Genomic DNA, 25086 nt, shown 5'->3' on the forward strand with positions numbered 1-25086 from the left:
CAAAATGTCTGAAAACAAACTTTTTCGTAAAACAATTATAAAATCTATGTACATTTTCACTATCAGACGTATTGCTATAATACCGACTGCCTTTTTTTTTTGACACAGCAGAAATGGCCTCCCACGCAGTTGCTACACTTTCGACCGTTACTACACACCTAGTCGGGTTCAGAATCATACAATCTAACGATTTTATAGGGTTTTTGCCGTATTGCTATGAGACATGGTTTTGGTCGTGGGCTCTAGTACTATGAAGAAGTAGAGGAAAGATCGATTTTAAATGACAAGAATTTAAAAGAATATTCCGACAGTATTGAGAAAAAACGATGCCGATGCCGGGTTGTAAAATTCTAACCAGTTCATCAAAACTTTTAAACACTCATTCTGAAGTACCAAAAAAAATATTTTGGATTTCATGAAAAAATAAAAAGTTGCGTCCGTAATATAATATCCAAAGATAATAGAATTAGTCTATGGTAATATCTTCTTAGTAGTCTGTGGTTGCGTCGCTGTCGTTCCCGTGTGCGCACCTTGGAAATTGTCGCAAGGAGTGACGACAGAGACAAAAAAGTCACCGAGCAACTATTGCCTCAGTCTGCGCGGGCCCTTAAAGTCACAGACTTCGTTAGCAGAAAATTTGGAAAATATGTAGTGCGAAGAGTTCATTTTACAAGTGTATATCTTTCTTTATTTTGTCTATGGCTACCATTTCTAGCTAACTTCAAGTCTCATAATTACCAACATTGAAATTAAGATGACATATGAATAACCTCAAATTAGGCAAATTTGAATCCAAAAAACTTTATTCTGTGATATTTAATTTATGATACGTATTCAAAAATGACTATTTTGAACGCGCTAAAAGTAGCAAATACTTTAAGGAATGTCAATAAATCAGGCATAACACAAATTGAGGTAAGAAATATTTGGTAGTAATAAGTATTTCCTATTTCTCTTTATATTTACGTAATTCACCGTCAATAATTTGTTATACTTTACTATTATTATTCAACGAGCAATATGCTCATAAACATGTCAATATTTATGACCTATTGATCATATTTTCTTCTGTCTAGAAATTTCATATAGAAAAGAATCGATTTCTCTCATGTTCTCGATCTCACTCCATGTGACAGACCTAACAAGAAAACGCCGGTTCTTATTGGACTTCTAATTCTTGTACAAAACAATCCACTTGCTAATTGTTTGGTTTATTTTTTCACCTATGTAGGCCATATTACTCTAGCTACTTGTAGAATCTTTATAACCTGTCCAGTAGGCAATTAAACTGTACCTAATTATTTTACAGAAATACTCATCATATGTCAAATATGCAGAACACAAGGCTTTGGAAAAGATCAGGAACATTGGTATCTCAGCTCACATTGATTCCGGGAAGACCACACTCACAGAACGAATATTGTTCTACACAGGCAGAATAGATGCTATGCATGAGGTAATTATTTGACCTTTTTTATGAGGGCCAACCATAAAAAAAAAATATTAGGGACACCTTACACAGATCAACCCAGCCCCAAACTAAGCAAAGCTTGTACTATGGGTGCTAGGCGACGATATACATACTTATGTAGATAAATATATATACTTTAGAGATGGGCCGAATATGGATTTTGCCGAATACGAATATTCGGCCGAACAATCGGTTCAGCTCTTACCGAACTGAACATTCGTCCGAATATTCGGTTACGCCATATTTTTAAAGCGGATGTTAATAAGCGGATAATGGTTACACATGTTATACATCTATGTTCTTATGATTTAGTGGATAACTAAAACTTAGTTAAAACAACTCTGAACTCTTAAACTACGGTTTTTTTTAACTTTTTACAAAACAATTGTATTTATATTTTGACGCATAGGTAGGTAATGATCTCTTTTTAGAGATCTTCGTTAGTTATTTACTTTGTTTATTTGGTAAATATTCGGCAATGCCACCGAATTATTCAGCCGAATACGAACATGAATATGCCGAATATTTACCGAATATTCGGCCCATCTCTAATATACTTATATACATAGAAAAAATCCATGACTCAGGAACAAATATCTGTGTTCATCACACAAATAAATGCCCTTACTGGGATCGAACCTGGGACCGCGGCTTAGCAGACAGGGTCACTACACGCTAGGCCAGACCGGTCGTCGAAAATGTTGATATAATTCAAGACTTGAAATATGTTACATGGCCATAGGACTATTTTTGCATTGCACAGAAATAGATTCTGAGGTCTAGGATAGAGGTAATGTTAAACACAGTCTTTTTGACTTGAAACTTTTTAATTAATTGAGGAAACAATAATCATTTGGTTGTGTTTCAATTTCTAGAAATTTCCGACCAATAGGTACTTCTGTAATAGCTACACAGGCAAAACTGAATCATGTAATAATGCCTAACAAAGCCAGTAACTTAGTTGCACAGGCTTATCCTAACTAATCCATTGTCAGGAAGCCTTATAGCTGCTGGCAAGTTCAGCTCTGCATTACTTAAGATGCTCTTAACTTCAGTTGAAGGTAAATTTAATTTAAATGGTGTGAAGTATATTATGGTATTGATACTTTTAAAATCTAATAAAATTTTGAATAAAGTCTATAACTTTTTTTCTGAAACTGAAATAATGCTTTATTATTAGGATTTGTTAAGTTTGCCTTTGTACACCATAACTATACTGTATTTCTATGTCCTAACTTGTCTTATGTGCAATAAAGTGTTGAAATACATACATACATACAAATTCTATAACTTAGTAAATACTTTTAGACTGGGCCATCTACTGACAAACTTTAGACCCTTGCAGAGGCAGGATGTTGGGAACATTGCGTAACTATGTTGAGTAACCAATATTTATAAATCTGACTAAGAAAACCGACTTTTCTTGCAGGTAAAAGGGAAAGACAATGTAGGCGCTGTAATGGACTCCATGGAACTAGAGCGACAAAGAGGCATCACCATCCAATCAGCAGCCACTTACACAATCTGGAAGGACCATAACATCAACATCATTGACACACCTGGCCACGTAGATTTCACCGTTGAGGTGGAGCGAGCATTGAGAGTGCTGGATGGAGCGATTTTGGTGTTGTGCGCTGTGGGTGGTGTACAGAGTCAAACACTGACGGTTAATAGGCAGATGAAGAGATACAATGTACCTTGTTTGGCATTTATTAATAAGTTGGATAGATTGGGAGCCAATCCTGATAGGTAAACTATTATTATAATGTAATTTAATATTATGTTATTTAGTCTCAACTTTGGGGTGAACAATCACTCTGAATATAGATAAGAGGTCTGAGGTCTGAGTATGTAACTCCATATAGACAGATATAGTCTAAGAAACCTACCTTGAAATCTACCTCGGAATCATCGAGAAAAAATGTACGGTTGTCTAGATCAGTGGTTCTCAAACTTATTTTCCCATGGAACCCTTTTGGAAAGCAAAATATCTGACGGAACCCTTAAATTAAATAAATCTTTATTTTAATAAGTCTTAAACATAATAGTCTTAAACTAATCATTAGATTCTAATGTGAGGTATTACATGAAACTGTTTTTATTTTTACAATTGGGGAATCTTTGGTTTTATGGAAGAGAGTTGAAGTCGCATATCAGACAACCAAAATTCACACGGAGCCCCCAGAGAGGTTTTGCGGAGCCTTAGGGCTCCGCGGAGCACACTTTGAGAATGGCTGCTCTAGATGATGCTACACCTTATATTTTCTCGATGACGATCCTAATACTCGTAGTTTCTCGGCTAGATGGCGCTAATATATATAATATTTGAAAACATATCAAGTTATGGGCTAAATTGTCAAAAGTTTTAATCCTGAGTCGAGAGATGATAGTCTCCACACTGTGCCTACACATTTTACACATATATGTCTCTGTTTAACCCAATGGTTGACTGGTAGAGAATGCCTTTTGGCATTAAGACCGCCATTTGAACATGTTTCTTTGGTTGTGCAATAAAGTTTAGATAAATAAATAAATTAATTTTACTTTGAGAGTAATTCTCTATACACTCGATCCTCTTTGAATCGTTCATTACTTTTAAATATCTGGGCAACCGAGCTTCGCTCGGTTCTGTTTTGTATCCTTGACATGTGTCGCCATCTAGTTCAAAAATGAATAGTACCTACATCGAGCGAAAGAATTCTCAGCCTTAACAACACAACTACTCCACACGAGATGGCGCGCATTTCGCCACAAAAACTCAAATTGTGTATTTTCTATTCGTTTTAGCCTTGACCTGTGTCGCCACCTAGTGTTTGCAATAAATAGTACTTACATCGACCGAAAGAATTCTGTCTTAACAGTACAACTACTGCACACGAGATGGCGCGCGAAGAAAAACGCATGAAAACTCGAAAATTCGCGTTTTCCGGGACCTAAGGATAAGTTAGACCGATTTTTCACCCCCAAAAACCCCCACATAACAAATTTCTGCGAAATCGTTAGAGCGGTTTCCGAGATCGTCAGTGTAAATAAATATATATATAAATAAATAAATAAATAAATAAATAAATATACAAGAATTGCTCGTTTAAAAGTATAAGATATATAAAAGTTTTCAGCAAGACCACAGAATATATTAAATAGACTGATTTAATTTAAGTCTGGCAGCAATTATATTTCACAGCGGTCATGCTCATATCAGGTGAATTAGAGTAAATATGATAACAGACTTTTTATTGTATTTATTTGCAAATTTACTACATAAATTTTCAGAGTACTAAAACAAATGAGGTCCAAACTGAACCACAACGCAGCATTCCTCCACCTGCCCATCGGCCTCGAGAAAGACTGCCAGGGGATCCTAGACCTTATTGAAGAGAAAGCCATATACTTTGACGGCGATTATGGCGAGAAGATCCGGTTGGATGAAATTCCTCAGGACAGGAGGGCTGAAGTGAAAGATAGGAGGCATGAATTGATTGAGCATTTGTCTAATGTTGATGAAAGTTTAGGTGAGTTTATATGAATTTGTCGCTAGAGGCGCTAGTGTTGTGTGGTGACTGAAATGTCAATTAAAAAAAAAATAGTGAAACAAAAAGTGAAAAAATAGGAAGAGTATAACTTCGTAATATGTTTTTTTTTAATTCGAGGTAGCAACAATGAACGCGTTAAATGTTTAACGCTTCATTGTTGCTACTTTCACTTAATTAAAGGTAATTTATTGTTGCAAAAAACATATAGCTGTGAACAAAGAAAATTACTTATTTTTTAAGAACTTGTAGCACCATCTAACATTTAACATTTTTAAGTTTTTTAGTTGCAAGTTATGAAAGTCATGGACATTAGATACTGATTTAGCTTTTTCAAATCTAGGTAACTATAAATTTCAAACATACAGTCAACCAACTTGAATACTATACTAGGCCAGAGTAGAACCTTTTCACAGTAAACTTTTAAGTGACTTCTATGTTGAATAGAGGCAATAGAGCATGGTGTCAATAAGACAGGGTCCTGGAGTGCTCTAGGGTTCATATTGTTTGATTGTATCGTACATATCAATACCAGAATGATATGTTTTCTCCACCTTTCATCATATTTTCCTTTACAGGTGAACTGTTTCTAGAAGAAAAGACTCCAACCATCGCTGACATCAAAGGCGCCGTGCGCCGCACAGCGTTAAAACGTGCCTTTACCCCGTACTGCTCGGCACAGCTCTCAAGAACAAAGGAGTTCAACCACTGCTGGACGCTGTTTTAGAATACCTACCCCATCCAGGTATCATTCATCATTTCAGCCATTAATCGCCCACTGCTGAGCATAGGCCTCCCTTCGTGTACGCCACATATCCAGGTATATTAAATGATTAGTTTGATAGTAAAACCGTATCTTTGAAATGAAAGGGGCCGTGTGGCGATGAGCGTTCAAACGTGCCTTTACCCCCGTACTGGTCGGCACAGCTCTTAAAAATAAGGGAGTCCAACCTCTGCTGGATGCTGTAGTATCTACCCCATCCAGGTAGGGTATATGTGGCTTAACCGTATATCCAGATAAAAAAATGAATTTACGATATAAAAGGGAGCGTGCGGCGATGAGCGTTCAGAGTACTATCGTACAGTATGGCCACTCCCGCTCCCCGCTGAAAGTGCTCTCAGTTACCTCACAGTTACCGCCTGTCAAAAATGCGAACAGTCGACCTGTCATGTCTCACTCATACAAGCATGGTACGTATTCACCTACACGAGCTTAGAATGTGTGCTAGGAACGCGCCTCTTTCATATATTTGATCGCCAGTGTCCGAGATGTGCCTTAACCCTCGTACTATTCGGCACAGCTCATATATTTTGTCAAGGCTGTTAAAATACTAGTAACTACAAATCATTTACAAATTAGGTACCTACTCTATTTCCGAAAATCACCTACAAGTGAGCTATATACAGTAGTTATCAAAGCCATTTCTCGCATCTTTTTAACACTTAATATTGGTTTCACCAAAGACATATGTAACTCCTAAAGTCTAAGAAAAAAACTTTCCTCAAAGCCATAGAGAAAAAAGTACGGTGGCCTAGATGGCGTTACACCTTTGGGGAACGCTCGACTAGATGGCGATAATATTAATATTTGTCATTTTAACACATATCAAGCTAACAATATGGGCCAAATTGTCAAAACTGAGGTGCAAAAGTATTGCAAAAGTTTTTAGCCTGTGTCGAGAGATGGCTGTCTACGCACTGTGATTACACATTTTACTTTGACAGTAACTCTCTATAATACTCGATCCTCTTTGGTTTCACTTATGCAAAAACCTGCAAGACTCACAGAATAAAATTTTGAATTACAGGAGAAGTAGAAAACACAGCCACGCTTAACGAGACAAAAGGTGAAGAAGGCGAAACAATAGTCCTAGACCCTTCAAGGAATGGAAACAAACCCTTCGTTGGTTTGGCTTTCAAGCTAGAAGTCAGCAAGTTTGGTCAGCTGACGTATTTGAGGTGTTATCAGGGAATGCTGAAAAGAGGAGACAATATTTTCAATGCGAGAACTGGGAAAAAGGTTTGTATATTTTTCTATCATTATTTAAAAGTAGCGGACTTAAGACCAAAAGGCATTCTTCAGTAAATAAAGGAATGGAAACAAACCCTTCGCTGGTTTAGCTTTCAAGCTAGAAGTCAGCAAGTTTGGTCAGCTGACTTATTTGAGGTGTTACCAGGGAATGCTGAAGAGAGGGGGACAATATTTTCAATGCGAGAACTGGGAAAAAGGTACATTCTATATTTATCTTTATCTATTATTATTTAAAAGTAGCGCACTTGTCTAAAAGGCATTCTTCAGTAAATAAAGAAACGGAAACAAACCGTTTGTTGGTTTAGCTTTCAAGTTAGAAGTCAGCAAGTTTGGTCAGCTGACTTATTTGAGGTGCTACCAGGGAATGCTGAAGAGAGGGGACAATATTTTCAATGCGAGAACTGGGAAAAAGGTACATTCTATATTTATTATTATTTAAAAAGTAGCGAACTTAAGGCCATGGCATTCTTCACTAAATAAAGGAACGGAAACAAACCATTTGTTGGTTTAGCTTTCAAGCAAGAAGTCGGCAAGTTTGGTCAGCTGACTTATTTGAGGTGCTACCAGGGAATGCTGAAGAGAGGGGACAATATTTTCAATGCGAGAACTGGGAAAAAGGTACATTCTATATTTATCTTTATCTATCATTATTTAAAAGTAGCGGACTTAAGGCCATGGCATTCTTCAGTAAACAGAGAAAAGGAAACAAACACTTCGTTGGTTTAGCTTTCAAGCAAGAAGTCAGCAAGTTTGGTCAGCTGACTTATTTGAGGTGCTACCAGGGAATGCTGAAGAGAGGGGACAATATTTTCAATGCGAGAACTGGGAAAAAGGTACATTCTATATTTATCTTTATCTATCATTATTTAAAAGTAGCGGACTTAAGGCCATGGCATTCTTCAGTAAACAGAGAAAAGGAAACAAACCATTTGTTGGTTTAGCTTTCAAGCAAGAAGTCAGCAAGTTTGGTCAGCTGACTTATTTGAGGTGCTACCAGGGAATGCTGAAGAGAGGGGACAATATTTTCAATGCGAGAACTGGGAAAAAGGTACATTCTATATTTATCTTTATCTATCATTATTTAAAAGTAGCGGACTTAAGGCCATGGCATTCTTCAGTAAACAGAGAAAAGGAAACAAACCCTTCGTTGGTTTAGCGTTCAAGCAAGAAGTCAGCAAGTTTGGTCAGCTGACTTATTTGAGGTGCTACCAGGGAATGCTGAAGAGAGGGGACAATATTTTTAAATGCGAGAACTGGGAAAAAGGTACATTCTATATTTATCTTTATCTATCATTATTTAAAAGTAGCGGACTTAAGGCCATGGCATTCTTCAGTAAACAGAGAAAAGGAAACAAACCGTTTGTTGGTTTAGCTTTCAAGCTAGAAGTCAGCAAGTTGGTCAGCTGACTTATTTGAGGCGCTACCAGGGAATGCTGAAGAGAGTGGACAATATTTTCAATGCGAGAACTGGGAAAAAGGTACATTCTATATTTATCTTTATCTATCATTATTTAAAAGTAGCGGACTTAAGGCCATGGCATTCTTCAGTAAACAGAGAAAAGGAAACAAACCCTTCGTTGGTTTAGCTTTCAAGCTAGAAGTCAGCAAGTTGGTCAGCTGACTTATTGGAGGTGCTAGGTAATATTTTCAATGCCAGAACTGGCAAAAAATAAGTCGTAGGTTTATTTATTTATCATTCATAATATGAAATGTTATATTGTCCCCTAGAGAACAATGTTTTAAATATTCTCTGCACTTATGGCTGTATTTTCTACCCCTCTTAACATACCATATGTCTACGGTATTTATGATCTTCAATTATGTCACCATTAACATATAGTAATAGTAGTGTGTGTTTATAATTTTAATTGTTTTTCTGTCAGGTGAAAATCTCCCGGTTGGTCCGAATGCACTCAAGCAACATGGAGGAAGTTAATGAGGTGAGATCTATATTCATTCAGTTATGTCATTTAATTGATACATAATTACATATACACCCTGTTTTTATTGAATTCCGTTAACTTTAAGGGAAGATTCATTAGATCAAATATGTACAATTAATTTTCTCTAAGAAACTAGAGTCTTAACTCTTAGTGCGTTTTCACATGTGAAAACATCCGATCCGATATCGGATGTCGGAAGGATTTCAAAGGCAAAAATCAATGATGGCGGCTTAAATGTATGGGAGATCGGTCTTACATTCGATATCGGATCGGATAATGTGAAAACGCGCTTACGGTTATCGAGACTATCGAGTTATTAAAAAAATAAAGATAATTTCTGAACAGGTGTGTGACAGCCTTTACCAATGATGATTAATGTTTTTTTTATTTAAATAATTTTGAATTTTATTTTAACAGAAAGAAAGAATGCAAAACAAGTACTGAATGGTTACTTTCATCCACCCTAACAGGGCCACTTTCCTTTTACCCATTGGGAAAGAAAAAGTCCCTTTCCTAAAATGATAATGTGGAAAAAAAATCGTTGCATTTTAACCATATTTATTATTTTATTTTAACCATAGGATTACGCCCAAGTTCTAATAAATGTCTATAACTATTTACCAGGTATTTGCCGGCGACATATTCGCACTTTTCGGCGTAGACTGCGCATCAGGCGACACATTCGTCAACGATGGAAAGTTGAATCTCGCTATGGAGTCTATCGTCGTGCCTGACCCTGTGGTGTCTATGGCCATCAAACCGAAGAACAACAAGGATAGAGATAACTTCTCTAAAGCTGTCGCAAGGTAAGAGAAAAAACACGAAATCAAAGACCTATATAACTTCGTATAGACGGATAAAGTCTAAGAAAAAAACGTACCCCAAAACCATACAGAAAAAGGTACGGTGAGCTAGATGGCGATACACCTTTGGGGTACGCTGTACGCTCGGCTAGATGGCGCTAGTATTAATATTTGACATTTTAAAACATATCAAGCTAAGAATATGGGCCAAATTGTCAAAACAGAGGTTCAAAAGTTTTAAGCCTGTGTCGAGAGATGGCAGTCTATGCACTGTGATTACATAGAGTATATTGAATAGAATGGTATAGAGTTATCAGTCACGATTTTCGATTGCAGCGCCATCTATTGTTAGTTTCCCGCAACTTTTCATGTGACTTTCCACGCCTGCAGGTACCTTATAGCATATTAAGCATGGGGGTCCTTTAGACATGGAACGCCACATATTTATGGCGGGCTTTTTAAATAGGATTGATGTTTTGCATTCTGAGGCTATGTTCAGATGAACACGCGGCGATGCGCGATTTTCTCACCGCGCGGTTTAAGATTGTAACAAAATTAATGGCGTTGTGTACATGACCGCGCGTTGCCGCTCGTGATCGGTCATGTAAACAGCACATTTGATTTTGTAACAATTTTTTACCACGCGGGCGGCGAAAAAATCGCGCGTTGCCGCGCGTTCATCTGAATTTAGCCTGAGTCTGAGCAAACAGAACCCGATTACAGTTATCATGTGTGAACCTTCAATGCATTTCTCACCAGGAAACTGCTACAGAAGTTCACACAATGCCTAGAGACCAGTAGGAAATCAGGAATATAATAAAACAATGAAGCAGGGGAATAGTTTTTAATAATTTATTTTAAAATATGTTTTATAGTTACGTAATTGGTGGTGATACTACTTAGCTTCATAAACCAGGAAAGAACTAGTCGAAAGCGTTTAGAGAATTACTTCTCCTAATACGTCTTAATTATTTCAAGCGCAGTGTTTCCTACCGACAATTTTCACCACACCAGCACGAGCAATAAACGAACTGTAAAAAAACATTTCAACAATTAAATAAACATTTCCAATTCAAAATCATTACTTAAAGGTACATTCTACCAGCAGTTTAGAACTTCAATTTAAAATTTGAATCAAATTACTTTACACTCTTATGAATAAAATGGACCTTTCTTATTAGTTTTCAAAGAATCAAGAAAGAGAGAGAGAGAGAGTGTGTGTGGGTGTGGTGAAGAGAAGATGTTCAACGTTGAAACTCCTAATAGCCTTTTGAAAAGATGTGTTTGTGGATAGACACATAAGGTTTTTTTTATCTTACAGAATATTTTTCTTTTGTCTCAGTAAGTTTTTTTATTTGTTTGGCCAAACTGCTAGCTTCCGTGAAAAATCGGGGTGTGTGTCGTGGTGCGTGACCTGAAATAAATTCTGTAATATAGGAGCTGTTAGATATCACTAGGCAGTTGTGTGGAGTTAAAAATATAAAAAAACTTAAATACGGTACTAGATATTTCATATACATTACATACATTTGATGTACAAGTGTGACTAAAATAACTTAACGTCATCCAAAACTTTAAATAATGTTTCTGGGCTTTATCGTCCATATTAAAATAGTGCATTGTGCAACAGGGGAGGCTAGGGTGATATTGATAAGGACAACCTGGAGTGAATTATAGACACGAGACTGTTTCTATACTGTGTACCTATAGCTTAATAGTCAAATTCTCTCAGTGCAACGAAAATGCTTGACTGATGATGGTATTTATTTTTCTAGTCCATAACTCTTTTAGGAATAAAATGGTATGATGTAGTACTCGTTCAGTACACGTAGATGCAAGAAGACCTTTTAGCAGCAAATGTGATGAAAAATACACATTATGTTATTGATATTACTATATAGAATAAACTTATTTCAACTGACCTGAAGTTGACGGCTGAGAACTGACATCAGTGATGTTCCTCAAAGGGACTCTGGGTATTTGATCATCTTGCATCGATTCTTGAATATTGCTAGCAAATTGCAGCGATGCGGTTTGCTTGCTTATCAATTCCTGAAATACATATACATAATATATTTAACTAATTTAATGCTGAAATATTAGTACTTAAACAGTAATGTTATAAGAATTGAATATAACAACTAGGTAAATGTAAGAGGCAATGGGTAAATATTACCCTAATGTACCCTAATAAAAACAATTTTTACACTTTTTCAGCGTGATTGCTGGAATTGCAATAGCACTGACCAAGTCGAGTCTAGTCTTCCAGATGAAGTATTCTATTTTTTGTCAAAGTGAATACATAATATATTATTGATACTACTATATAGATTCAACTACATTTGACTGACCTGAAGCAGAAGCTGACGGCTGAGATCTGAGATTAGTAGCCGCCCTGTGGGTACTGATTGGTGATGTTCCTCAAAGGGGCTCTGGGTAATTGGTTCTTGAACATTGATTGGAAATTGCAGCAATGTGGTTTGCTTATCAATTCCTGAAAAAAATATACATTCAATTTAATTCCGAAATATTAGACAACCATATAAATCATAAAATAAAGTATATTCAATTAAAGCTATAAATTAAAAAAATAAATGAATGCTCCACGACTCTTCTCTTTTGGAACAGACTAGACATAAGAACAAAAATCTATGCTCACACAAATAAATACCAATACCGAGATTTGAATCCAGGACCGCAGCTTTGCAGGTAGGGTTAACACCTGATAGGCCAGACCAGTCATCAAATGTTAAATTATTATTGTAACATCTTAAATTTAAAAGCTAAAACTTACCATACCCCAAGACCTCAATAGAGAAATGGGTAAAACTGAGTCTTCCGCATGAAGTATTATATTTTTTCTTAAAGTGAGTATGACACACTTTTCCATTGTTAACACATCACTGCCATTAGAGTAAATCCAGTTACGAAACCAGTCAGGCTCAATTATTGGATTGGCTCATTGGTGAAGAATCATATTATCTAATCCTGAAAAAAAAACATACAGATTGTATTTTGATAGGTCTTATTAGAACTTCATAGATTTGCGAAAATACATACTGAATGCGAGCAAATTTGGAGCAAGTGGTAATTTTTATAAACTATTTTTATATGGCAATAGATCCCATAATCCCATTGCTATTCAGGATAAAAGGCTTTTATGAGACAAAGAAATCAAATTCCGGCCTCAAATCGAAAAACTTTCCCCTACTATTTTGTATCAGTTTCATAAGTGAAGTGAATCTCAACGAGGTCAGACTTTTATTCTAGATTTATGTATTATACTCGTAGCTAGAAAAGGTGAAATACTTACGCGTTTTACCGCAATTAAGTACACAACACACAGCACTTTTATAACCATTGTTACGACAAACGAATCTAACGAGCAAATCAAAATCCGTTGAGCAGAGCCGGTATATTCACAAAAAAGCAGATTTATCGGAGTCCAGGGCAAGCACAGTCGTTCATAATTTTAAAGTTCTTTCTAGCAAAGCAAAGCATCGAACATCACAAGAAAGTGAAGAATTGAAATAATGGCGTTATGGCGGCTTTGAAAAAAAAAAAACATTCCGTTCCATGCCTCTTTTTTAAAGTTTATCATAAAAGTTTCGGACCTTCAGATTTTAAAACGGACCAATTTAAGAACAAAAACTTTAGATAATATTTGTTTTTTTTTGTTAATTATAATTAATAACATTTTAAAAGGCTAGTTAAAAATAATACAACATTATTTTTGTCATATCTTTTATTTTGTTAATTGCGCGTAACGGAAACATGGAATTGGTATCAATATGTCGATTAGTGAGAACCTTTTTTTTTTAAGACACAAAAGGGAGAGGCATTTGTCGACGTATAATAGGCCATTTTTTTTTTCAAAGTGGTCCACGTTACTTTTTTTGTAACACGGGTATTTTTTACGCGATTCATACTCAGAATCGCGAGGTCTTTCGATCCTGATAGGAGAAAAAAAAATGTCCCAAGATTTCCATACATTTTTCAAACCTTCCATTCCGTTACCGCCATACAAAATGTATGAAAAAATGGTAACGGAATGGGAAAAAAACCTTGGGACACTTTTTTGTCCTATTAGGATTTAAAGAGCTTGCGGTTCAGAGTGGAAAGTGGAAACCACATAAAAATTTCCAAATCCGAAAAAAAGTGGAGTGGACAACTTTAAAAAAAATGGCCCATTCATTGGGGGTAGAAAGAAGTAAACAAGTGAAAGGTTCCGTAGGTAAGTGATAAAAAGAGACAACGAGATCATTCGTTACGTAACGGAGAGATGATAGATCTTCGACGTTTATATTGTCTAAGGCGACAGCGGCCAGTAGCAGCTGTAGGTGCGACCGAAAAGTCCTATCGCTGTGTCTCGCTCCAACCTATAGCCGCCGCTCGCCTCTGTCGCTGTATTGATAAGTAGACTCCGATAAAAATACCCGATTTATACAACATGAAACTACCAATTTTGCTGTCATTATATTAGTCTTACAATGTACTATTTTTTCTACTGGTATATGGCACTGGTCCCACCGCAAGCTAGTAAACTATAAGCTATCGGCTATAAAAACGAACAAAAGATAATGACTCCCGTGTAAATAAAAGAGACACGGCGATGTTTATAGTTGCCCGGCGGTGAGCTATCATTATCGCCGTGTCTCTTTTATTTGCACGGGAGTGCTTATCTTTTGTTCGCTTTTATAGCCGATAGCTCATAGCTTACTAGCTCGCGGTGAGACCAGTGCCTAAGCGCTGGTGGCCTAGCGGTAAGAGCGTGAGACTTTTGAGCCGGAGGTCGCGGGTTCGAACCCCGGCTCGTACCAATGAGTTTTTCGGAACTTATGTGCGAAATGTCACTTGATATTTGCCAGTCGCTTTTCGGTGAAGGAAAACATCGTGAGGAAACCGGACTAATTCCAATAAGGCCTAGTTACCCTTCGGGTTGGAAGTTCAGATGGCAGTCGCTTTCGTAAAACTAGTGCCTACGCCAAATCTTGGAATTAGTTGTCAGAGCGGACCCCAGGCTCCCATGAGCCGTGGCAAATGCCGGGATAACGCAAGGAGGATGATGTACTATTTTTTATACTTTCGTTAAATATTTATTATTCTTAAATTTATATTTTGGAACAGGTTCACCAAAGAAGACCCGACATTCCAGTTCCGCTATGACGGTGATAACAAAGAGACCATCGTGTCGGGTATGGGAGAGCTACATCTAGAAATATACGCGCAAAGGATGGAGAGAGAATACAACTGCCCTGTGGAACTGGGGAAACCTAAGGTTGCCTTCAGGTAGGTTTCAAGTGTTTTTGATAGGTTTTTATAACATAACTTTGGTCCATGAAACATCTAATGAAAGGCGATTTTCCACTGTCACTTAAGCGAAAACTCATGGATATGTGCATACTTCCAATTTTCACCTACGGTGCACAAACTTGGTCTTTGACGGCGATTCAGAGGTCCAAACTCGGGGTTTGTCAGCGATGGAGCGGAGCATATTAGGTGTAAAGTTAACGAATCGTATCCGGAACACCACGCTGCGCTACAAAACAAAAATAGTTGGCGTAGTTCGGAAAGCGGCAAAGCTGAAGTGGGACTGGGCCGGTCATGTCTGCCGAATGCCGAACGAACTATGGGCCAAGATTATCACAGAGTGGCAGCCCAGGCTAAAACGGGGACCCGGCAGACCACGTATGCGATGGCGGAACGAGTTAGACTCCTTTTTGAAAGAATGGCCGGCTGCACAAAACCGGGAGGAATGGAAAAAGCGGCGGGAGGCCTCTGCTCAGCAGTGGGACATCGCAGGCTCATAATATTAACTTTCAAGCGTGACTGTTGCGTCGTAAAATGTACAAAACTAACGAAAGTGCTTCCTTAATGACAAGCACCTCGCGAATTGGAACTATAGTCTCTGAATTGTTTTAGATTTTTTATTAAACTTGCGTGATTGAAGCGTTAGAACTGTTACACTGAGAGAAATTTGCATTGTGAATTTAACAAGTTCGACTTGTTGCGGTTTATCCGTTTGAATCAGCCAAACGTATGTTTAAAACAATATGTGTCAGGTTGTTTTTATAAAATCGACTTGTTGATTCAAATATATTGCCGATTCAAATGACAAGTAGCTTGTTGTTTGAACCAAAGAGCACGTAGGCGCTATTTTAACCAAAAAACTTGTTGAACGAACATGAAAACTGGTTGTATTTTCTCTCAGTGTAGAAGATATCAGTCGCTGATGATGACGAAGCCGCGATATTTTTGCGATGGCACAATACAAGCGTGAAAGATACTTATTTTGTAAGACATCTCTCGCTGATCACGACGAGCGCCTCATGAGAGCCATGAATCGTTCTCATTCGGTGACGCTTGCGGTATCAAACATACTCAAACTATTTCCTCAGTAGTGCACTTTTGCTAAGTATTTTAATAAAGGAGTAAAAAACTAACTATTGTGGCTCAGTGATCCAAAGTGAATCTTGGCCTCCGAAACGAGAGATCGCCACCTGTCCCGATCCTGCGCAGCCTCTTGCCAGTCACTGACTTGAAGCCGACGCAGATCCGCCACTACACTGTCCTCCCAGCGGTACCTGGGTCGACCCGCCGGGCGGCCACCAGCCGGTCGACCCAAGAACGCTCTCTTGACAGCCCGATCGTCTCCCATTCTGAGTAAGTGACCGAATCAGCGAAGTCTGTGGGCTTTCGTTTCGCCGATGATATTGGGTTCGGCCACTAACTCCTCGATCTCAGCATTTTTCCGGACCCTCCAGGTGCCATCGTCTCTCTGAATAGGTCCCAGGATCTTGCGAAAAATCTTTCTCTCCGCTACCAGGAGCTGACTTTCTTCTTTCAGTGTTAGTGACCAGGCCTCACAGCCATACATAAGGATAGGCCGTATGACGGTTTTATATATCCGTAGCTTAGTATGTTTCCCCTGGGTGGTGGATGGGGGAACGGTCGGTAGTACAGCACTGCTACACTTCTCGGCTAATTCCGATGGAATCGCTAACCAACGTAGGGTGTGGTCCTCCAGCATATCGGGGGTTGTGCGGCGGGTTAACACCCCTCCCACGGAAAAAAACTAAAGTTACGAAACCGAATAAAGGAGTAATTGATTTTGATTTCCAGAGAAACCATGATGTCCCCGTGCACATTCGACTATCTACACAAGAAGCAGTCGGGAGGCGCTGGCCAGTTCGCCCGAGTGTGTGGCATTATGGAGCCGCTGCCGCCACACCAGAACACCAGTGAGTTTCATTATTACAATTAAAAAGGCACTGTTTTAACTGTATTTTTGATAGCTTTTCCAAATAAAATTTGCATTTAGGTTAGATAGGTATAGCAAGACAAACACTTGCAGGGAAACCTAATAATGTTGCTCTTGCCGAAAATAAAATAAGCTGACGTTACTCTGAATTAACGTGACTTGACATTCAATTTACTTAAAAAAAAATAACGACATAACATAAGATGCGTCGCTGAAGGATAATATTATTGCCCCAAATTACTACGCCTTATTTACTTATGCTTACGCTTATTTTGTTGACGGCTAGTATCTATTTTGGTAATAGACTACCGAACCCTAATTAATCACTACTTAACATTTTTTAATGCCGTCTACTTCAGTTATAAAATAAACAGCTACAATATGTTGCATTACAATACGCGTCTCGCTGTAATTTAATTGTTAAATGTAATTTCCAAAAATAGGTATTTTTACTCTCAAAAACAGTCCTTCTCTTTTTGTCTGTAACCAGATGAAATTATTTTTAAACTTAAAATTATTTTTAACCCTTCCAGTGCTCGAGTTCGTGGACGAGACAGTAGGCACCAACATACCCAAGCCCTTCGTTCCCGGCGTCGAGCGCGGCTTCATAGACACGTGCCAAAAGGGTTACCTCTCGGGACACAAGATATCCGGTGTCAAGTTCCGACTGCAAGATGGCGCGCACCATATTGTGGATTCTAGCGAACTTGCCTTCTTCTTGGCGGCTAAAGGAGCTGTTAAAGATGGTAAGTTACTCCTAAAATTATTAAAAAAGTCAAAGATTGTAGGTTTTTGTAATAAACCTAGGATATTAAAGATACCCTAGCTGTTGATGCCGTCATTAAAATAGGCTAGTTTCCTATACTTAAAATAAAATATTTTTCCCCTCACTAGCTCGGAAACACGTGTTTTGTCCTTTAATACCAGCGGGTAAAAACGCATTTTATTCACTAGTGGGTAAAGTAATTTGACCTTGAATAAAGTCAAATTAACTGCTTTAAAATTGATAAAAGTAGGTGAATCTAGTAATAAAGATGATTTACCACTGTGGAACTACTGGAAGCAGTGATAAACGCATTTTTTGCGTTGTAATTTCCTCGCTATAGTGAGGGGAAAGTTTTGTGTTACACTCGGGTGCAAATGTATTTTACGTCTCGTGTATTAAAAAACTCGCAAGTTCAGGATTCTATTCTCGAACCACTCGCTTCGCTCGTGGTTCAACTATAGAATCCTTTCACTTGCTCATTTTTCAATTCCACACTCGGCGTTAAAATACAACTTTGCCCCCTTGTATAACAAATAACTATTATACGGCGCAAGAAATAAAGCAGCACATAATTAGAAGAATAATATGGACAGTAGTTATATTTAAACATAATTTCTATTTAATAAGTCAAAGAGAGAGATATATAGTAAATTAATTGACCGTGACGTCACTCCTCAGTATTTCATAGTAATTCAATATTAGCAAATCGTTTTGTCAGTTCTTAAAAAGGAGCTGATTTGACTAGTAGGAAACTAGCCTATTCGTCAAAAGGGGGCCTATCCGAGCACAAGGTTTAACTTGCGGCCTCGCATGACTTGCGCTCTCGCCCGCGAGTCACACTTAAGACGATACAGGAGGAGTCAATTTTCCATACAAACGCTCTCAACTATTTCCTCACTGGTTTTTGAAGACAGAGTCATGGTTTTTTCAACACAGATTATTATTATTTTTATCTGTGTCGGACCGTTTTGGTTTTTTGATATTATTATTTTCAAAGACGCTAGAGCCCATCATAAATTCCTAAAACGGCCTTATTGATTATGGTGCAAAAAAGGTGCGGTATTCAAAAGTGGTAACAATTAGGCAAAAAAAGTAAACGGTCCAACATAGATTATTTCATTGTTATTCAGATTCTCAAATTTCGTTATGATTGATTAAGTTTTGAAGGATTCCTCCTGTCGAGAGCGGAACCTCGATTTTAAAGATTTTTTTTACAATATCTGTTAACTGAGTTGTTCTTAGTGGACATTTTTTTTGATAAATCTAGTTAATAAAATAACACAAATTGAAAGGGGGGCTCCGTTCCATTTTGGAATTTTGGCTCCTGTAGCGTCTTAATGTTTGATGTATGGTTACGCGCGAGGACGCAAGTTGTGCTAAACCTTCTGATGTCAAGTACATTCTTGAAGACTTTCGTGTAATTGTTTTTCCTATCAATATATGTGGAAAGGGACTTTGGGATGAATGTTCCTCGTTAACTTGATTGATTGATAGCTTGTGTTATGGACGAATATGGGCATGATTATACACATTCTAGTCGTTATAATTTTCTTTACGTTTAGTTTGTAACTAACAGATAATTGTAACCAGTTTAGTTTCATAATAGCTAATTAATTGAAAGTATCGAAACTATTTTAACGAGATCGCTCATTCTACTTAATAAATAATAATACAATTATCTAGACCATGCGCGATTTTCTCTTATACCTCATTAAACTTATGAGACAATACATAATTATAAAATATAAACCTAATTTGTTTTTTAATTCTTCCAAGATATATTAGCTGACAAATGCGATTTTAGAATTTTACACTTGAAGGATAGTGTTGAAAATAACATGTGCCCAATGCCCATATAAATCTATTGATCATAAACGAACAGTACCCAAGATCCATAATCTCTTTGTGTCATTAGCGACTACCTGTTCGGACAATAGATCACCCAACGTCCAGTACCTTTTGAATGCACCCAGCGCCCTTCGTTGCATTTCCTCGTTCAACCAATAGGTGGCGATATGGGCGCGAATCTCGCGATTTACAATAGAATTTTGCGAACGCGGAAACTTAAAACCGTGTTTTAAACAATATGCTTTCTTTTATCGTGATATTTTATACATCAGTGAATACATACGTAAATTGTCTGTCAGTTGCATGATTTAAAGTAAATGTAACATGTTAAATTGTGTCTCAATTTTCAATTTTAAAATGGCATGGCCTGCATCGCGCTGTTAAAATATTGCGCGGTCGTAACTATATATACAAATCGATCGCCCTACTGTTCGAGAGTCCCTGTCTACACAGGAAAGCAGTGTATGGGGTTGAGAGCTGCTCTAACTCCTACCCCATGGCAGTCGAGACTTATGTAGGGTGGGCATTCGTCTCCTGCCTCAAGGCGTGATGTTGCCTTAAAGCTGAAGCCTAAGCGGTGAAGCTACAATGAAGCCAGGGGCCCTAGCGGCCTGTCAAGCAACCAGGCTGTGCCTGAAGCAACCCTTTAACGGGTACAAGAAACGTATCGGTTTCTATTGAAATCGACACACCACCACTGTTGTAGACGATTTGACTCTCTTTTGCTTTTTGAATATTTATTTTATTCAATTGATTTTTTTATAAGTTGCTATAATCACGTTAATAGCTTGCTAGAGTCAGATTGATTAAACTTAGTTTAAAAAATCTTTTATACCTAAGACTGTGGGACAAGGGATGTTTTGAACGGCAGATCTCTAAAGTTATAAAGTTTACTTAACACATGTAAAGTCTGTCAACTTAACTTGTTGTGACTTGACTCTACAAATAATTCTTGCATGTTTTGCAACATGATTATTTGTATTGTCATGCAATTATTGTAATGTACTGTATTGAGTAATTAATGGTTCGCTACGTGTGCACTACACTAAATGTGCTATTGCAAGCAGGCGGAGCGTGAGTAATAGAAAAATCGTTCTCTCAAGGGAGTTATGAAATTTCTAGTATTGTACTTAACTTTTTACATCTATTTACATATTTTTTAGATTGCGAGTGTGATGAAAAACATTGTGTGTAACTCGGGGAGTTTGAATATTAAAAACTCGAGTCTTTAAATCGCTCCGGCAAGCAGTCGCGATTTAACTTACTCTCGTTAGTAATACTCAACTTCTTCCCCTTGTTGCACAATGTACTATCGCTTTAACTCAATAGCAAAACATTCTAGTCACAGATATATTAAATAACATAAGTAGTGTTTAATGCTCTGAGATTCTAGTATTTAAGTCATTATTTATTATCAAAGTTACAAAGTAACGCTTGAATCTCTAAGTTGTTCGTTTACCTATAGGTATCTGTCGTACGCACGCACGTCCAAAATGCCATAACGTTTATCTACAAACTTAAACTAAAATATACGTATATATACCTATCTTTCAAATAAAACGTGATAATTTTTATACATTGTTTAATATTCGAGTATTTTCTAAATGATTGTGACTGGACTACCAGGTAATCGATAAACCGTTTTTTCCTTGTGGTAGTTTTTTTTAAATATATTTTAGTTCTTAACATATGTGAGTGTGCACAGGAACACGTCCCACTTTGTCGATTGCTATAAGACGACGTTTTAATAAACACACTCACATATAATTTTATTATTTCCCAGTATTCGAAGACGGTGCTTGGCAGATCCTAGAACCAATCATGTACGTCGAAGTAACAATGCCGGAAGAATTCCACGGCACAGTTATAGGACAACTGAACAAGCGAGGCGGCATTATCACCGGCAACGAGGGCGCTGAAGGCTGGACCACGGTGTATGCTGAGGTGCCGCTGAATAACATGTTTGGATACGCCGGGGAACTGAGGTAAGGTCCTTTCACCTTTGAACAGACAGATTCAGGGGTAGACCCTAGAGCCAATCATGTACAGTCAACCAATTGGAACCCTAGGCCACTGTAGGGCTATGTCATAGTAACGTTATAAATCAAATTGTAAGAAATCTCTTCCTGCTTGTTATTTTGACATGGCTGTAGAGTGGCTTAGGGTTCCAATTGGTTGAATGTACGTGGAAGTAACTAACTATGCCCTAAGAACAATAAGAATTCCACACGGCAATAATAATAGTACGGCTGAGTTCACAAACATCTTTACAAGCCAACATGCCAAAAATACAATGTAACGTCTCTTACACATAGACAATAGGCTACTTGACCTGAAGTCTGTCTTATATATTTAAGTACTGTCCAATTAACCGAAATAAAATATTACCATATTTTATTATGACTTAAAAACAGCAAAAAATATTTTTAAAGTATACTTTTACGTAATGGTCATTGGCCGCTATGTCGCCGCGAGATAGACTACGTCCTTATGTCATTAATACAGTTAGAAGAAGACGTGGCATCTATCTCGCGGCGACATACTCCCGCGGCCATCATGTGCTAGGCCTACAGGTCATTCTATTCGAAAAGACATCTTCTCACTTTTTAGATATGAAGGCATAAAGTTCAATATTGTAAGTGATTATTTTGACATGCAGCATGGTTCGAATTCGATGACGTCACTACATCGCTGACAGCGTTTTCGGTGGCCAAAATAAATAAAAAATTGCACAGATTTTTAATCGAAAATACGTAGTCATCATACACTTTTAATACCCAAAATCTATAAATATTGTTTTTTTATGTCAAATACTACAGAACACATCATTTTATTGTGCTAAATTCGATATGAGTCTAGTGGCCTATTGTTGGATAGTAAAGATGTTTGTAAATCCGACTGTACAGCTCAACTCAACAAGTGAGGATTATCCGTTAAATCCTACCTCAGATGAAGAATACTATAGATTTGACGTAAGCGTACACCCGTAAGGGACAGATATAGAATAATGGAGCGAAATTAAGAAGTACTTTAAAAATGGCTGACAGTTTACCATAAACAACCTACGTAATCTGGGCGGATAATAAGCTTGACGTCACGTACATATCCCTTACCGCATGTGACGTATACAATATTTGTTCAAATTTGAACTATAACAGTTGTCAGTAGAGTAGAATTTATAACGGCCAAATGTGGAACAATATGCGGTAAAGGGTTATTGTTTGCCACAAACTCGTTTGTGGCAGCGGCGGAAAAGTGAAACTATGACAAAGACAAACAATAACATTTTGCTCTCTGTCACTCTTATTATAATTTGTATGTGACCATCTCGTTCGGTAGTGGTATTATTATTTGGCTGTCTAGTCTATAGTATCCTTTGTTTAAGAATCCTACGAACTGACTAATTCTTGTTTTATTCTTTAATTTTATGGCCTAGGGCCCATTCCTCAAAACAGAAAGTTACAAGTTACAAGCGGAAGTCTCTTTCCAACTTGTCATATTAGACATTGACAACCACTTGTAAATAGTAACTTGTAGCTTTGAGAATAGGCCCCTGGAAATGCTACCCTTAAATTAATTTTCAGTACAGATGGTGTTTTTTTTACGCACTAGTGCGAGAAGTGGTTCATTATATGCCTAGTCGAAACTTGGAAGGCTCATCTGTACTGAAAAACGTCGTACGATACACGTGCGATTTAAAACACTGCCTTCGGTCGTGTTTTAATTTATCGTCACTCGTTTCGAACTTCCTTTTTTACGCACTTGTATCGTAATGTACTATTTCAACACATAATCTAGACGTTGATAAAACGATAAACGTTGATAAATGCCATCGCCATTTATAAAAACTCTTGACAGTTTCCTCCATTTTGATTATCCTCTCTTTTTCAGATCCATGACACAAGGCAAGGGCGAGTTCAGCATGGAATACAGCCGGTACTCCCCCTGCCTCCCCGACGTGCAGGAACAGCTCATCAGGAAATACCAGGAGGAGATGGGCATAGTCCCCGATAAGAAGAAAAACAAAAACTAACCGCCTTTAGGAAATTATGTAATTATTTACTAGGTTTTTGTGAGCAATAAATGTTTATTTATTAATTATTCATTTGTGTTTTTCTACCATTTATAAGCATAAAGCAGAATATAGTATTTTTTCTACTCCCGAACTGTTATTCGTCATTTACACGGTCGTGCATAGATCGTTAAAACTCTACATAAAAGATGCCCGTCGCCGCTGCCGGGCTGGCGGCGGCGGCGCGGGGGAGTGCGAGCGACAGGGTGAGTGCACGATCATTGCAGAGGACAAGTCAAAATACAGGGAACAGTGCGAATTTCACGAAAGTTATTCTAGAAAACTATTAAAAAGTAAGTGCATGGTCGTAGAAAAAGTATTGTATGCAACGGTGTTTAACTGAGTCAAAAAATACTCGTGGCGTCTTAATAACAATTTTCGGCTTCGCCTTAAATTGTTACCCACGCCACTCGTCTTTTTTGACCTCCTTTAAACGCCTGTTGCATAAAATACTATTATGCAACTGGTGTTTTAGTGAGATCAAAAAAGACGAGTGACGTGAGTAACAATTTGAGGCGAAGCCGGAAATTGTTAATAAAGACGCCACCAGTATTTTTTGACTCAGTTAAACACCGTTGCATACAACATTTTTTCTAAAATAACTTTAGTGAAATTCGAACTGTTACCTGTATTTTGCCTTGTCGGTCTCCCCTCTGTTCCTGCACCCACCATGTCACTCGTACGACCCGCGCACCCACGCTATATCCATTAAAGGCTTCATAACAATGCTTTAAGCGCTATATCGTATGCGCAGGTGCGCGGGACGCCGGGCCCCGGCTGGCATCTTTTATGTAGATCTATGCACAACACTGTAAATGACGAATAACACTACGGGAGTAGAAAAACTATTATATTATGCAAGCACCAAGCAGGACAATGCCTACTTTTCCTCTTTTAAATGATAAACGCATGAGGCGTCACGAGCAGCCCTTAACCCCCGCCCACCTGGGGAGCATACTCCTGCCGTGTGTGTAGACACGGGATCATCTCTCGAATTGGGCTACACAGCCACGACCGCAAATCATCTGTCATAGATGCAAAGGCTTGTATTATAATTATATCACTATTATCACTGTTCAAGCACGGTTCAAATATTTTTTGTATCAAAATATATTCAACTAGCTTTTGCCCGCGGTTTCGTTCGCGTTAGAAAGAGACAAAAAGCAGCCTATGTCACTCTCCGTCCCTTCAACTATCTCCACAACCACAAAAAAATACGATAATTCGTCGCTCTGTTCTGCAGTGAATGACGGACAAACAAACAGACACACTCCCATTTATAATATTAGTATGGATGGTTCCGCACCAAACTAGCGCCATCTATCAACGATGCTGACTACTAAACTGAGGTTTAAATACT

General features: G+C 37.8%; 1 protein-coding gene across 1 annotated transcript; it reads left to right on the top strand.

The window, feature by feature from the left end:
* Positions 1-755: 755 nt before the first annotated feature.
* Positions 756-23755, top strand: LOC125227450 (elongation factor G, mitochondrial-like). The gene is given in 14 exon segments (XM_048131770.1): positions 756-915; positions 1310-1456; positions 2901-3220; positions 4745-4983; positions 5580-5666; positions 5669-5746; positions 6810-7021; positions 8917-8973; positions 9601-9782; positions 14907-15068; positions 16902-17020; positions 17574-17786; positions 21438-21639; positions 23546-23755. Coding segments are annotated over 14 exon segments (2235 nt in total). The 5' UTR covers positions 756-840; the 3' UTR covers positions 23688-23755.
* The last annotated feature ends 1331 nt before the right edge of the window (positions 23756-25086 follow it).

This window comes from Leguminivora glycinivorella, chromosome 6 (assembly GCF_023078275.1).
Source record: "Leguminivora glycinivorella isolate SPB_JAAS2020 chromosome 6, LegGlyc_1.1, whole genome shotgun sequence".
NCBI classification, from domain to species: Eukaryota; Metazoa; Arthropoda; class Insecta; order Lepidoptera; family Tortricidae; genus Leguminivora; species Leguminivora glycinivorella.